Here is a 16,379-nt window from a genome sequence, read left to right as displayed (position 1 = left end):
AGGAAAATTATGTACATTAATGTTTTTATAGTATGATCTATTAAAAGAGAATTATGAGATTGTAAACTAAACTCTGTATTTGATCTACTTCTCTAAGCAAGAGAACCTAACATACTTCGTATAAAAAATTTACTTAAATCTTATTGCAGAGAAATCTACATATAGCTTGAGATGGATGGAATGGGCCAGTATGTTATGGGGCTTGAGTAAGCCCTAAAGCGTGCCTGGATGCCTGCAATATCGCAATTACGTTGGTGTTACATGAAGCAACCGGTACCACCACATGCACGCCATCAATACTGAATTTCATTCATTAATTACCCCAATTAGACTTTTATTATTGCATTTGTAGTCTCATAATTAAGTGCAAACAATCACGTAAACACTATATAAGATTCTCAAGTTCCATTCATCACACTAAAAGTCTACCAGATTTTGAATGTTTCATGGACAAGTGGTGAAATAATCCGTCAAAAGGCTAGGATACCACTTAAAAAAGAAAAAGAAAAAAAAAGTCGTAACTAAGCTACTTCTACTAACTAGAATAGACTATTTCTTGAAATGTAGTGTCGACAATCCCAGCCAGTCTCTCGATAATATATATATTTGTTTGTGCTCTATATGGCTATGGCTGACAGGTAGAACTATATTTAGCCATCTACCCAGGGCGTGTATTTGGTAGGAGGAAAATTGCCGTAGACTGGAAGGTGGACTAAAACTTATAGTCACACCCTTAGAAAACGAGGGTTCTAGATGACTGACGGGCATGTCATACTAGGACTTCCTTGTACTGATAAGAATATTATCCATGGTTGTAAAGAGAGCTAAATGAAACAGATAGTTTTAATTAGTTGGGATTAAGGGGCGTCTAGGTATGTTTGTTGGCAGCCTGATGAGTAGCACAATTGAAGTTGTCTTCGCTGCAGGTAAGCCCTCTTCATAAGTTATAATATTTTTGGGAGTACAATTAATAAAATGATGCCGCACCATTTTCATTATGTCATGACATCACTCTATTGGATAAATTAATTACGTGTGCCAAGTTTATGTGGCATTCAATGGAAAATATGAATAGAAGGGCCACTACGATGCAAACAAAATTAATTTTAAGGGGTAAAATTCAAATTTTAAAATCTAAAAACCCCAAACTAGGAGTGTAGTTGTATTTTAGCCTAAAAACTAATAGAGGAAGTTGATGGCAACGGTTAGGATGAAATCTATATATATTAATAGGTATCCATGAAATTGTATCATTAATTTAGAAAGAAAATTTTTGGAAATATCATTTCGATTGATAGAGGAAAATTGCCTCTGCACTTCACGCAATCTTATTGGATTGGCTCCTGTACAGTTGGCTCCCAAGCCCAAGGCCCAACCCCCATCCATGCAACGCAGTATCATCGATGATTGATGTTTAATCCTGCTCTGCAATATAAATTGCATATTAAATTCTAATGCCATTCTGCCAACCCTTGAAGTAGCTACAGAAAACAGTTAAATCATTTTCAAAGAACTCATTATTGTGTATGAACAATTCGGACTTGGTAAAAGCACAAAACGTTGTGTTATTCTATAGCAAGAGTATTGAAATCCAGTCATGTAATATTTTGTTGAGTATACACGTATGAGTGAAGTTTTATATTAAATAATGATATGAAAAACGAGTAATTAATGTAACATAATTGAGCACATATTCATTGGATTAAAGCCTTTTTGGTTAAAGTGTGTTTCTATATATTATATTAACTAGCTTGTAACCCCATGCATATACATAAATATACTTAAAAGATACATATTAAAATGCATAGTATAATTCTTACATATATAATTTAAATATTATTAATAGTCATTCTTATATTTATTTTTTTTTAACTCTTTAAAAAGTCTTGTAAGAATGTTATTAGGTAGAAAATGTAAATTTTCCATTTTTTAAATATTTTTATGTTCATTAATTCTAGACTCTTTGGTTTTTGTACACAATAACTCACTTGAATGGATATTAAAAAATTAACTAAACTAACTCAGTTGACACAAAAATTAAAATTTTTTAATTAGATGGGACACACACACATATATATATATATATATATATATATATATATATATATATAAATGACTTATAAACTTGAATTGTAGTTCTATAAAAAAGAAAGGCTCATAAATATAACATCGTTCAAAAATTATGTTTTTTATAGTTTACTTATATTGGACTCTTTGTTTTTTTTTTTTTTACGAAATTAACTCATTTGGCACAAAAATTAAAAACCTTAGATTAAATGGGACACATGTCACAAAATTTAACTTTAATTGAAATTTAATTTTACATTGAATTAACTCACCTAGTACAAAAATTTAAAAACTTATATTAGATAAGACACGTGGCGCAAAATGAGACTCTAATTAAATTCCAATTTGAAATCTAATTGAATTTTCTCTCAGCTTTACTTATTATTATAAATATAGATTACTCAAGGAAACTCCTCAAGGTATTTATCTCCTCACCAATCAAGTGGTATCAGAGCCCATGGTGGTGTGCCACCACCATGGACTCTGATGTTCTTGATTTTTACCCAATGGGAATAGAGCAAACCTAAATGACCCACAAACAAAGATCCTGGAGAAAAAGCCCAACAAAGGAATGTTGGTAATGGTGCTTAATAGCAGTGTGGCTTGAGGTTCCTATGGACATGGAGGTGTAGGGTTCCCATGGATGTGCGTGTAGAGTTGACACATGATTCCCATAGATGACATATGAGAGACTCATGGATGACGTGTTGATGAAGAAAAAAACAATCAATAAGACAAAAGGGAGTGAGTAAGTAAGACTTGTTCATGGCTCACAGAGAGGCTGAGAAGCCCACGGAGAGGTAGAAACTCGCACGTGAGGGGGAGATTGTTCAGTATACACGTGTGAGTAAAGTCTCACATTGAATAATGATGAAAATAACGAGTAGTTAATATAACATAATTAAGCATATATTCATTGGACTTAAGTCTTTTAAATTAAAATGTGTTTCTATATGTTAAATTAATTACTCAAGTAAGCTTTCCAAGGTGTTTATCTCCCCCAACACTATTCTCTTTAATTAAGAGAATCAAAGTTTGAATCCTCTCTCTCTTACATATTATCGCTATAATTTAAAGAATTTATAATCTATTTTTTTTTTAAAAGCCGATGGGTTGTGCTTGGATGCCGTGTAACTTCGTTCACTTTCTATGCTATGGTGCTTCAACGCATAAGACATCCCTAACCCAAAACTAATTATTATAATTTATCATGATTTTCTTGATTAATTCGCTTTCTATTGTACATTAAATCCAGTTCCACCATCCACCCACCAAAATCCTAGAACGCTTAAGCTTATCAAGTGCAACATTTTCCTTGCACTCATTATAAGATTGAAAAACTACAAAAAATTCTAAACAAAAAGTTTGACAGAGCTGAGACAAGCAAATTAGGTTTCGCAAATAATTCTAAACAAAAAATAAGCAATAATTATAAGATTGAAAAACTACACAACATTACATTACACCAGTGGCCTTTCTATCACTTTCAGAGGCCCACAAAAAAGGAAAAAAGAGAACACTAATTCAAATCCAACTTTTCCCCTTGGTACCATTACCACCAAAATAAATAACTAAATAAAAATCACACCATGCAAAAGAAACAGGCACAAAAATCTCTTACAAGAAACCCCAAGCAGATGGTAAAAGATATGCAGAAATTCAGTTTGGTATCCAGAACTTCCAACAAATCAATTCCCATTATCAAGATGGGATCACCTTCAACATTGAGACACCGTAAATCAATGACTAAGCAATTGGTTGAGACCTTTAGACTGATGATTTATGTCCAAAATGCACTATACAGAATCACCTACCTTTCATCGCTAGCGACAAAAACACTAAGAACTCCAAGTAGCTAGGTCATTGCCCTTGACCAATCGCGACAAATCAGAAAATCAAAAGGTCCACTATGCCCTATTGATGCTCCCAAATTCCTAGCCAAGAGAGTATTATTCTGTTCTCCCTCATTGCAAGCCAAACCCATAACAAACAAAACCCAGTTCATAGCAAAATTCTTGTTTTTGACCTTGATAGCCTCCATATATCATTATGATTGTGGGGTTAACTTCCAAACACGAACACAAGCATCCTCACCAGAGCTCACAACACTGTACTGATCAGTGAAAGCTAATCCATAGACCCCACCCAGGTGAGCACCCTTTATTGTCAAACGGCTAGATGCTGGCTTGTCAACTTCATATATGATTACACATGTGTCGAGTGATCCAGTAGCAATCATGCTGCTATCAGGAGACCAAGCAAGGCAGTTTATGCGAGCAGTGTGGTACAACATGTTCTTAAGCTTCACCTGAAAAGAGATCATATGTCAAAAGGTCAAGAAATCCAAGAAAACGTTTTAGTTGTATTTACATAAAATACTGATGCCACTTTGAATAATATGTCAAATTATATAAAAAAAAGTTCACAGGGCCCAATGCTGACAAAATTATTGAGATTCTGAAGCCAAGTAAAGATTTACATAACATGCACACATTATGAAAGTGATACCAGTTGCAAGCCCTATGCATCTTTTTTTTTTTTTTTAGGTAATAGAACTTTTATTCAAAAAGGCTGAACATCATGTTCACAATGGTGAACATTCTGATCAAGAAAAGATACAAGAAGTTCAAAAACTTAATCTAATAGAGTGTATGAATTCAGAAATGGAAATACAATTTGTAAAATCCCCAAAGATGCATGTATTACATTCCTTCCAAACAAACCACATTAAACATCAATTATACTTTGTCGTTATTGTTCACCACCAGCGCACCCCCCCCCCCCCCCCCAAAACCCCACTCCTCTTTCCTGTTATCCAATATGAAGGAAATATGAGATTCAAAATTATCAAGAAAAATACTGTGGGGGGTTGGTCCTACAGGCAAAGTATATACAACTTTCCAAGGGCCTAACAGGATGGCCTGAACACAGTGACCAAATAGACGACTAACTCATTAATGGTCATAGACTTGTTCCATCTGTCTGCATCTTGGGACTGCTACCTTTACACAAATCCCTTCAGCTAACCTAAGGGGACAACTAGCGAGCAAGCCTACTGCCTAGTTTAAGGATGGTTGGGGCTGCTGCCCTAATACACATCCCCTTAGCCAACCTGACAGGACGACCAGATAGCAGGTCTTAGGTCCATTTCCTGCCAAAATCCTCTCCTCATGTCTATAAATACCCCACTCAACAAAACAAGATATGCCCAGCAAGCCTTATGCATTATCATTTAACTTTTTACTTATCAAAAAAAAACTTAAACATCGGAGCCTCATTGGCCATCCCCCTTTGGGTGGTCTTGGTTGGTCTGAGGGCTTTTTTTAGCAGGGGACCCTGGTTGGTTAGGAGGGTCATCACAGTCCAGTTGGATTAGAAGTCCTTGTTGTGGTTCTGTCTAGTCCCCAAATTTCATCTCCCATAAATACCAAAGCTTCTTTGCAAGAAAGGTGATGGGAAAAATCATGTAAAAATGTACTCTATATCAAGGACCAAGGTCTAATTCCGCGTTGCAATAGCAGTCAGACTTTGCTTGTTTAAACCAAATGCTAGTTGTTTTGTAAGTCACGTGCATTGCCCTTGAATCTTTAAATACTAAAAGAATAGTATAGGAATCAGAAGAGGAGAGAGGGGGGGTGCGCAGGGGAAGTGCCATGTTAAAAGTTATAATTAAAAAATAAATAATAGAAAAAAAGGCTAACATAAAGTCGCCTTATCAGTTAATTAGAGTGTAGTGGCAACTTCAAAACTTCACCTAGCTGATGCAAACACAACAGCCAGTTTGATCAAGACCCATATGAAATGAAACAAAACATCAAGTCAGAACCAAGGGAATGGGCCTTCCTAAATTATGCTTTATACCCTGGAAAACTTTATAATATCTGGAAATACTATCATATCCAATTTTAAGTGCAGATGCCTTAATAAAGAAGTAAATTCAATTTCAAGGATGACACATAGTTAGGTCTAACTGCCACAAAAAGAAAAATAAAAACTAGCTTGAGCCCATGCCAGAAGTAATAGCAACATGTAATATACAGCTTTAATTTCATAAGAAACCCAAGTTGTAAGCTTTAACTATTAAGTCCTGCCATTTCCATGTATTTGCAGCAAGAAATATTTTCTTATGGTAAGAAAAATAACCATAAAAGCATTAGTTTTCAAAGCAAGGATTCGGTCATAGTGCAGTGTTCAAAAATATTAGATGAAGAAATGAACCTCCCCAAGATTCTGTCATAGCATGATTGCATTCCTTTGCAAAACCTCCATTAAAGCTAACTTTTCAACGAAACATGCATTGCATATAATTTAGTCAAACAGAAAATTAGGGAAAATTACACTTTACCCTCCTAAACCATACCACCCTTACGCTTACCCCCCTAAACTATGAGAATGCACACTTATCCCCCTAAACTATTACCCATGGGATGGGGTGTAAAGTGTTACAAGAATAATAGTTTAAGGGAGGTCAGTGTACACTCTCATAGTTTAGGGGGGTAAAGTGTAATTTCTCTCAAAAAATTATAATTGCTTCCATATGCTTTACTTACTAAAAAGATTGTGATGGAATCCTAACAGTTTCAATTTAATCCAAACTTTCGGCGGTAAAATGAAGCAATTGAAAGTTTGTTGACTAAATTGTTACAAGGTCAAACCACAAGGGGGTAAATTGTAATTCACCCTTTATTTTTTATTGGTAAGTTATATACACTCTCTAGGTCTTGAACCCATGACATCACCCTCCACCTTGTCCTTATAAGGGGAGGAAATGCTATTTGAGCAAAAGCACATTGGCAAACACAGAGCTGGAGAAAGAAAACAACTTTTCCAAATAGTATAAATGTTAGATGTATGCTTTTCATGTACAAGGGCAAAGTCATACGTAGAATTTTAGGAAGGTAATCAAACTACCTCTCGGGAGTCACGATCCCAAACAACAGCCTCTCGATTGACATCCCCTGATGCAAACATGGAAACATCTGGAGAGTAACGTATGACACTAATAGCACCCCGATGTTTCTCAAGGACTGCCTCTTCATTGACTGTATCACCTGTGACAGAATATATGTGCAATTTACCATCCTGCCCACCGACAATTACTTCAGTTCCATCAGGTGAAATTGCAGATGCTGTCACAGTAAACCCAAGGTTAATAGTGGACACAATCTTTGCACCACGGAGCAGGACAACTCCGGAATCAGTTGAAACCAAAGCAAGATCGGGAGAGAGGAGGGCAAGGTTCAAATCTTTTGGTTGACTGCCAATATCAACTGAGTCTGCATCTCCACATTGGTCCCCATGCACTGAAACTCTCCATATCTAGGAAATCGGGAGAACAAATGAGAAAAAATAGAAGCATTATGTAGGAAAACACCATAAAATTTTTCTTGATATATAGATCAATTCTGAATAAATTATACAAAATTAATACAAATGAAGCAGAATATGGAAGGAGAATGAGAGAAAGATGAAATAATAATAGAAAAGTACATTCAGGCCTATCTATGCATTGCCAGGATTGAAATTCATAAATAGATTAGTTGAAAACACGTTAAATTTGCAACCTAAATTTCCCATTGAATGCCACAGCTGAAATTAGTAGTACATCATGGTGCTGATAGTGTCATACTAAAGTTCATTTCCTAATCATTAGCACTAAAAGAATAACTCCCTAAGAGTTTTAAAAAATTGAAATTAACCACACACACACACACACACACACACACACAAATTGAGTTAACTTAGAAGATAAAATACTGTGCACAATAACAAACTAAGGAAATATAAAGTTAACCTTCATCATCCACCACCAAAATTCTGTGCCTTTTAAATAAAATGGCCTTGAGAGCAAAATCAGATTTAGGAGCGAAGGAATACAATTTTAATCTAAGAGGTTACAATCAGGTTTAACCAAAACAAATATTATTTTGTAAGGTTTTTAACCAGATATTTCGAAGATAAAATTCAATACTTCCCACAAAACGTTGTTATAAATTATCCATAGAGAGAGAGAGTTTTTTAGTTTTAATGAAGCTAAGAATGGTGTCATGGAATGTGCGAGGTTTGAACGACTCGCGGAAGCGTTTGGTAGTTAGAAATTTATTACGGGATTGGAATTGTGATGTTGTTTGCCTTCAAGAGACTAAACTCGCAGGCATGGATTGTCAGTTGTTCTGCAGTTTGTGGAGCTGCCTCTATGTAGATTGGGTGGCTTTGGATGCGGATCAGTCAGCTGGTGGGATTTTGATGATGTGGGATAGGAGGGTTTTAGAAAAGTTGGAGGTTCTAGTGGGTCAATTTTCCATTTCAATCCGGTGGCAGGGCTTGGGGGACGGTTTTATTTGGGCTTGCTCTGGGGTTTATGGTCCGAATGATAATAACTAGAGGGGGCATATGTGGGATGAACTGATTGGTATTCAGCAACTTTGGGAGCTCCCATGGTGTTACATAGGGGATTTCAACATTGTTAGGTTCCCAAGTGAACGGTTGGGGGGCTCTCGTCTCACCCCGGCAATGGAGAATTTTTCTGAGTTCATTGAGGAGCTTAGCTTGATAGATTTGCCTTTGGAAGGAGGGAGTTTTACTTGGTCGAGTGGTTCGGATCAGCCCTCGATGTCTAGGTTAGATAGGGCTCTGGTTTCCCTCGATTGGGAGGATCACTACCCGGATGTGACCCAACGGATTTTATCTCGTCCTATTTCAGATCACTTCCCCATTTTAGTGGAGGCAGGACGGATTGTAAGGGGGAAAAGTCCTTTTAGGTTCGAAAACATGTGGCTAAAGTCGGATGGGTTCAAAGAGAGGGTTCATTCTTGGTGGAATCGATACTCCGTCTCAGGTACCCCCAGCTTTGTTCTTGCCAAGAAGCTGAAGGCATTGAAGGCAGATATTATTCAGTGGAACCGGAGTGAGTTTGGAAATGTAGAGCGTCGGAAAAAAGAATTGTTGGAGGCTTTGGGATTATTGGACGTTAGGGAAGGGGAGCATGGTCTTTCTGAAGTGGAGTTAGGTGAGAGGGCTGGGTTGAGATCCCAAATTCAGAATCTTCTCTCTTTGGAAGAGATTTCGTGGAGACAGAAATCGAGGATGCTTTGTATTAAGGAAGGAGATAACAATACCAAATTTTTCCACAAGATGGCCAATTCTCGGAGAAGGTATAACCATATTAGTATGTTGGAAGTGAATGGGGTTACCTATGAAGACGAATCCGAGATGGCCGACCAAGTACGGTTTATAAAAATTTGTACAAGGAGGATTGAGGAGTGGAGGCCTTTCGTGGAAGGATTGGAGTTTGTTCGGATAGAGGGGTTGGAGAGGGACCGGCTTGAACGGAGGTTTGAAAAGGAGGAGGTCCTTCGAGTTGTCAAAGAGATGGAAGGAGATAAAGCTCCAGTCCCGATGGTTTCTCTGCGGCTTTTTATCACCGTGTTGGGGAACTGTGGAAAGAGATGTCCTAGCTGTGTTTGAAGAGTTTTATCAACACAGTAAGTTTGAAAAATCTCTAAATGCAACGTTCCTAGCCTTAATCCCTAAGAAGAATGGTGCTTCCAATATTCGAGATTTTAGACCTATTAGTTTGGTGGGGAGTGTCTACAAGATTTTGGCCAAGGTGTTGGCAAATCGCATGAAAGAGGTTTTGGATCAGTTGATATCGGAGTCTCAGAACAGTTTTGTGGGTGGTAGACAGATTCTTGATTCAGTTCTCATTGCTAATGAGTGTGTAGATAGTAGGGTGAAAAGTAAGATTCCGGGCGTTATCTGCAAATTAGATATTGAGAAGGCGTATGATCATGTGAATTGGGAGACTCTTCTTGATTTGTTGAGGAGAATGGGATTTGGGGTGAAGTGGTGTAGGTGGATCCGCACTTGCATATCTACAGCCCAATTCTCGGTGTTGTTTAACGGGACCCCGGCTGATTTTTTTGGGAGTTCGAGGGGGTTGAGACAAGGGGACCCGCTGTCGCCCATGTTGTTTTTGGTTTTGATGGAGGTTCTCAGTAAGATGCTGCAAAGAGCTGAAGGGGCTGGTTTAATTCGAGGTTTTAGGGCTCACGGTAGACGAGGGGGAGGGGTTTGTGTATCGCATCTATTGTTTGCGGATGACACGATTCTGTTTTGCGATGCTGATGAGGAGCAGATTCTTTATATTTGGATGCTTCTTCTTTGTTTTCGGGCGGTGACGGTCTTAAGGTTAATGTGTGAAAAGTGAGATGGTTCCTATTGGGGAGGTTCCTAATATCCATGTCTTAGCGAGCTTTTGGGATGCCGGATTGGATCTTTGCCTATGACCTATCTTGGTATGCCTTTGGGGGCGTCCTTCAAGTCCCCCTTGTTTGGAATCCTATCTTGGAGAATTTTGAGCGTAAGTTGGCCGGTTGGAAGAAGTTGTATCTGTCAAAAGGTGGAAGACTAACGTTGCTTAAAAGCACTTTGTCTAGTCTTCCCACTTATTATCTGTCTCTTTTTACCATCCCTACGCATGTGGCCAATAAAATTGAGAAGTTGCAAAGGGATTTCTTGTGGGGGGAATCCAAGCTTCATTTGGTGGGATGGGATAAGGTGTGTGCACCTTTGAAAAATGGTGGGTTAGGGGTAAGGAAATTAACTACCTTTAATAAAGCTTTACTAGGGAAGTGGTTATGGAGGTTTGGGATTGAGGAGACAAGGCTTTGGAGAAGAGTCATAGCCCTTAAGTTTGGGGAAGATTGGGGGGGATGGAAGTCCAAGCTAGGTAGAGGGGCGCATGGGTGTGGCTTGTGGAGAAGTATCCGAATGGGATGGGAGGATTTCAGCAAGAATACTTACTTTGAGGTAGGGGTGGGGGATAGAGTGAAGCTTTGGACTGACCATTGGTGTGGGGAGTCTCCTCTTCAGTTGTCTTTTCCGAGCGTGTATGGGATTGCATCCAATAAAGAGGCATCGGTGGCCTCTTCTCTTGAACAGTTGGGGATTGAGGAGCGGAGAAGCTGGAATGTTCGTTTTATTCGGAGTCCTAATGATTGGGAGATGCGTGAAGTGGATGATTTTCTTCAAACATTGGGCTCCAATCTTCCTCACACCGAAAATGTAGATCGTATGCGATGGAAGTTGACAAAGAACGGGGTCTTTGATATTCGTTCGTTTTACAATAAGTTGAGAAGCTCCGCGCCTATTATCTTCCCTTGGAAAGGGGTTTGGAAGGTTAAGCCTCCTCGGCGTGTCTCTTTCTTTGTGTGGACTGCTGTTTGGAATAGGATCCTTACAGGGGATAATTTGAGGGGAAGAGGGTTGGATTTTGTCGATTGGTGTATCATGTGCCGCTGTAATGGGGAGACGGCGGATCATTTGTTATTACATTGTGGAAAGGCTTCTAGACTGTGGAGTTTGGTTCTTAGATCTTTTGGGTTTTCCTGGGTCTTGCCTAGATCGATTGCGGATACTCTATTCAGTTGGTGGAATTGGCTTGGAAAGCATTCGTCTAGCATTTGGAATTTAGCTCCTTTATGCTTGATGTGGTGTCTCTGGAGGGAACGCAATAGGAGGACGTTTGAGGACATGGAAAGCTCAGACGACCAGCTTTTGGCCTCTCTTAGTGGCACTCTGTTTGATTGGTCTAGGGCTTGGGGACTCACCTCAAGTGAATCTCTCCCTACGTTTCTTAGTTCTCTTATGTGTTCTTAGTTTTTTCTCCTCTTTTTTCTTTTTCTTTTTCTCTTCCCTGTGTACTTATCTCTCTGCCTTATGTCTTTTGCATAAGGTAGTGTTTTTTTGAATGCACATATTTTTACCTATCAAAAAAAAATAGAGAGAGAGAGAGAGAGAGAGAAATGGCAAAAAATTAAATATTATTTCTTATTGGTAATTTAAACATGCACCAAGTGAGTTTTGAACCAACAAGGGAGGAGGTGGTGGCATTGGAGCTAAAGCTCATTTGCATCATGAATGTAGTATTTATTAGCATATTGCAATCCATGTTTAGTATTAAGTAAATGGAGTAAGAGAAAGCAGGTGCATTTGTTTATTTAATAATCAACCACCAATTATTTTTGTTCCCATATCAAACTAGTAGATATAAGTTCACTACTAGCAGAGTATGCATAGAATATAATAATACAGGGAACCTCTCTTTACAAAATTAAAAAGATGTAAGCATGTTTCTTACCTTATTGTCAAATCCAGATGTTACAATCTCTTCTTCAACAGCTGCAAAACATTTGATTTGAGAATTCTCTTTCCTCTGTAGTCTGCCACTATATCCAATACCTTGAATCCATTTTATTATTAAACCATCATAGCTACTAGACAATATAATTTTCGGGTCACTTTTGAGAACAGCTAATGATGTAACATTTTTCATGTGTCCAGACAATAGTAGTGGGGCTTTATCAAGATCAGTTGCTGAGAATAAGCTAATTGTACCACCAAGAGATACTGTCACAAGATGATCATTCTGCCAGAGACATCCAACTAGCATGTCATCCACTCCACCAGAACCAGGACTAGCCAAAGTTTTCTTCACCTTCCCATTACCATCGTCAGATATCTCCCATACCTTTGCCGACTTGTCAGCAGACGCAGTCAGCACCTAAAAGAAAATTTAAAAGCAAATTTCAGTGCATCATATCACACAATATATATGCTTTTAAGTAGTTTAAAGTTGAACTTAAGCAAAGATGCATAGCATGAAGTAAGAATATAAAGCATTTACATTTATGCATGCAGGCATTTTCGTAGGTTTTTTCAAGCCATCTTTTCAAAAAGAATTAAGAAAGAAAAGTTCCTACAATATTCTTAACGTGATTTTCAAATTTAGAGAGTTGAATTTTCCACCAGTATGGATATGTGACAACTGGCACCTTGACTGAGGTAAATCTACAGTTTATAGAATTACTTGAAGAAAAAGTCAGAAAAATAACCAAATAATACTATGACCATTGAGGAACATTTTTACTGATTTCTCTTATTCCAATATATATATAGGTCAATTGTCTATTTAGAAAATGTCCTCATCTACTCTAAAACAATAGAAGAACATTGGAAACATTTAACACATTCCTTGTAATCATCAAAATTAATGGTTTGTTTGTTTCTGCCCCCACAGTCAAAATATTCCAAACAAAAGTCAGATTTCTAGGATACATCAGTCAAGGATTGATCAACCCTGTTGATTGAGTTATCCAATTTGCAGAAATTTCCCAGATGAAATCCTAGACAAAACTCAACTTCATATATATATATATATATATATATATATATATATATATATATATATATATACATATATTCTAATTCTTTTATCATTGGGATCAGTTACAACTGCATTCTGACTCAATTCATACTTGCTTAATTTCAGAAATAAATAAAGCCCTTTCAAACTAAAATTTGATGTTTTTTTTCTTGCAACCTCATTGATCATGTTCAAGAAACAATTGATATCTGTTAATGATTTTCGATCAAATAGATCCACTTTCGGTCAAATTTTGTGTAATTTAAATAAAATAAACTAGAAGTAGTTTTTAAAAAAGGCCGGAAATTAAAAGGCAACGCTAACCTGTTTGCCATCAGGACTCCAACTAACGGCATAAATGCTGCCCTTGTGGCCATCTTCAGAGGATAGCTCTCCCATCTTCTCTGCGGTTTTTGCATCATATATTAAACCTTTCTTATCAGAGCTTACACTGATGAACTTACTGCCATCTGGAGAAAATCTTACACAATTAACAAAATTTGAATGATCCCTGCAAATCAACAAACCAAAGCTTTTTTCAGTGTAAATTCAAACATGCATGTGTTTTGTTTCAACGTCTCTTAACACATTTACAAATCAAAAGGTTTGGAAAAAGAAAAAAAAAAATTTAAAAAGGCTAGATTCCAAATTACACCCTTTAAGTTTTGATGAATTGTCAATTTCATCCCTAGAGTTTATTTTTTGTCATTTTAGTCCTCAAAACTTTAACATTCATGTCAAGTTGGTATAAAACTGACACTATTCACATATGTGATGACATCATTTTACTGGGCTTAACAACAATGGGCAGGCGGAATGAACAATTTGACAGAAATGTTAAAAGATTAGTTTAGGAACTGAAATGACAAAAATTAAAATTTAAGGATGAAAATAACAATTCACCCAAACTTAAAAGGTGTACTTTGGATTTTGGGATGTGACTTATGTCCAATCCTCTAGTACATCACTAGACGTGACACAATGCTAACATGTAATTGCATAGTGTCCCCGTCTAATGCACTATATGGAAGCTCTGCCATGAATTTTGTCCCAAAAAAAGGGGTTAGTACTTCGTATCCAATAGGTATTGCACAGGATGCAAACCTTTCCTCTGTCTCAAAAAAAAATATATATTTTACCACTTAACTATGTAACTTTTAACTCTTTTTACTTTTTTTTTTTTAAATGGTTGAGATTGCATATGGTGCAATGCCTAAACATATATTCTATCACTCCATTTTTAGAATATACAATGCAACAATTTTGGCGACATCCGTAACAACTCACAAGGAAAATATACAAGTAGTACAACACAAGTTTCTTTTCAACCTGATTAAAAAAAATTTTAAAAAAAAAGTTTCTTTTTAACCACTAATAAGAAGAAACATTAAATACACGTGAACATAATAGCAGAAAATAAGGAAGAGCCAACCTGTGAGATAGCTTGAATTTGAAAGGCGGTCCTTCGTAGAAATTAACGAGGAAATCCTCTCCACACGTGACGATCCGAAACGGCCTGGTCGGCTTAAACGCACAGCTTAACACTCTTCTTGAATGCCCATCAAACTCCCCAACATTCGTCCCTGAATCCCACCTAAACAACCGCAAACGACGTCGTATTTTCATTTTAATTATTAAAAAAAAACGCAAAAACAAAAACGACTTTTTTTTTTTTCCTTTGGCCAAACAGAGCCTTACATGAAAGCGCGAACTAAGGACTTGCCCTTGCCATCGCCGCAAGCCACGATTCTCATCCCGTCGGGTGACCATTGAAGATCGTCGATCCGACCCGAAAGGACTTTGAACTCTTTCTTCAAAACGAACTCGTTTCGGGTCCCCCAGATCCGGACTGTGCCGGACACGTCAGCGGAGGCGATCCACTCGCCATTGGGAGAGTAGCGTGCCACGGTGGCAGGGTAAGCGTGCTCGGCGTAGACCGACACGTCGAGTGGGTTGTCGAGGTTGATCATAATTATGGATCTGCCATTGGTGTATGTAATGGTATTGGATTTGGGGTTGCCGGAGATTAGAATTCCTCGGCCGCGCTCCGTCGTGGGAACACACGCGTAAGTCTCTGCGAGTTGGGACATTTTTTGTTTTCCTTTTTTCTTTTGGGGTTGAGAAAAAGAGAAAGGAAAGTGAGGAATTTGAAAAGTTTTGGGTTATATAATTTGGACGAGTGGAGTGCACGAAGTAGGAATTAATGATGATGGAGAATGGTTAGAGAGTGTGTGTGTGTGTGTGGGCTGTGGGGGGGAGAAATGGTAAAAGCGATAGTTGGGCGCTGTCAGCGGTCGAGGTGCGAAGCTACTTAAAATCAGTTAAATTTACAAACAATTGGGGACAATCAAACCATTCTACGAGGGTGTTTTTTTTCTTGTTTTTTTGTTTTTTGTTTTTTTAGGTAAAACTATTAGGAGGTTGGTTCCAACGAAAGACAAGTAACACCATAAAAAATGGTATTATTATTTAACTATCATTTCAACCATACTCGAACAGGATTATTACTTTAAATAAGTTAATTTGAAGTCAACTCGTTCGAGTGCGGTTGAAATCAATGTTATGAATTTTGTTCCGTTCCATTCCATTATAGTCAAAATAGTTGGAATTTCTCGTAGTAGTATGCAACCTAGAATGGTAACCCTGTTTCTCATTGGATCAAATTTCTGTCAGTTTTGACTATTTCGATCAATTTCAGTAAATTTTGAGGGGAATGCAAATTTTGGTGTTTTTTTTCCATTTCCTTGGCCGATAGTGTTGTTGTGTCTTTCATCTTCTGTCCGTGTCTACCTGACCTTGTGATACTTCGTTGTTGTGTCGATCTCACCGTCGTTGGCGCCACCGCCATTGTAAAAAGTCCCAGATCCGAACAGTAAGGCCCGTGAAGCCAGGAGAGCGTGAGGGCGTGAGAGGAATAGGGTTGATGTCCAGTATGTGTTACGAAATGCAACGGTTGTGAGAAAAACATAATAATTGAGTGTTATAACTAAGTTAGATATTGATAGGATGTGGAGATCCGACTCCTCTGTTAGCTCTAGGACTGGTTGTCCTCCCCGATATTGTGAATGAAGAAGACCACACTTCGTTGAAGAAAGTGAGTACCCGC

General features: G+C 37.7%; 1 protein-coding gene across 1 annotated transcript; it reads right to left on the bottom strand.

The window, feature by feature from the left end:
* Window positions 1-3,475: 3,475 nt before the first annotated feature.
* Window positions 3,476-15,559, bottom strand: LOC142631494 (actin-interacting protein 1-2-like). The gene is made up of 6 exons (XM_075805664.1): window positions 14,972-15,559; window positions 14,706-14,867; window positions 13,598-13,784; window positions 12,209-12,631; window positions 6,979-7,386; window positions 3,476-4,375 (listed from the first exon to the last, which is right to left on the bottom strand). Exons 1-6 carry the CDS (start codon window positions 15,361-15,363, stop codon window positions 4,115-4,117), a joined length of 1,833 nt encoding a protein of 610 aa, XP_075661779.1. The 5' UTR covers window positions 15,364-15,559; the 3' UTR covers window positions 3,476-4,114.
* Between the last annotated feature and the right edge of the window lie 820 nt (window positions 15,560-16,379).

This window comes from Castanea sativa, chromosome 4 (assembly GCF_040712315.1).
Source record: "Castanea sativa cultivar Marrone di Chiusa Pesio chromosome 4, ASM4071231v1".
In the NCBI taxonomy this organism is placed as follows: domain Eukaryota; kingdom Viridiplantae; phylum Streptophyta; class Magnoliopsida; order Fagales; family Fagaceae; genus Castanea; species Castanea sativa.
The sequence above is the reverse complement of the archived record's forward strand: the minus strand, read 5'-3'. Positions and strand labels throughout refer to the sequence as shown.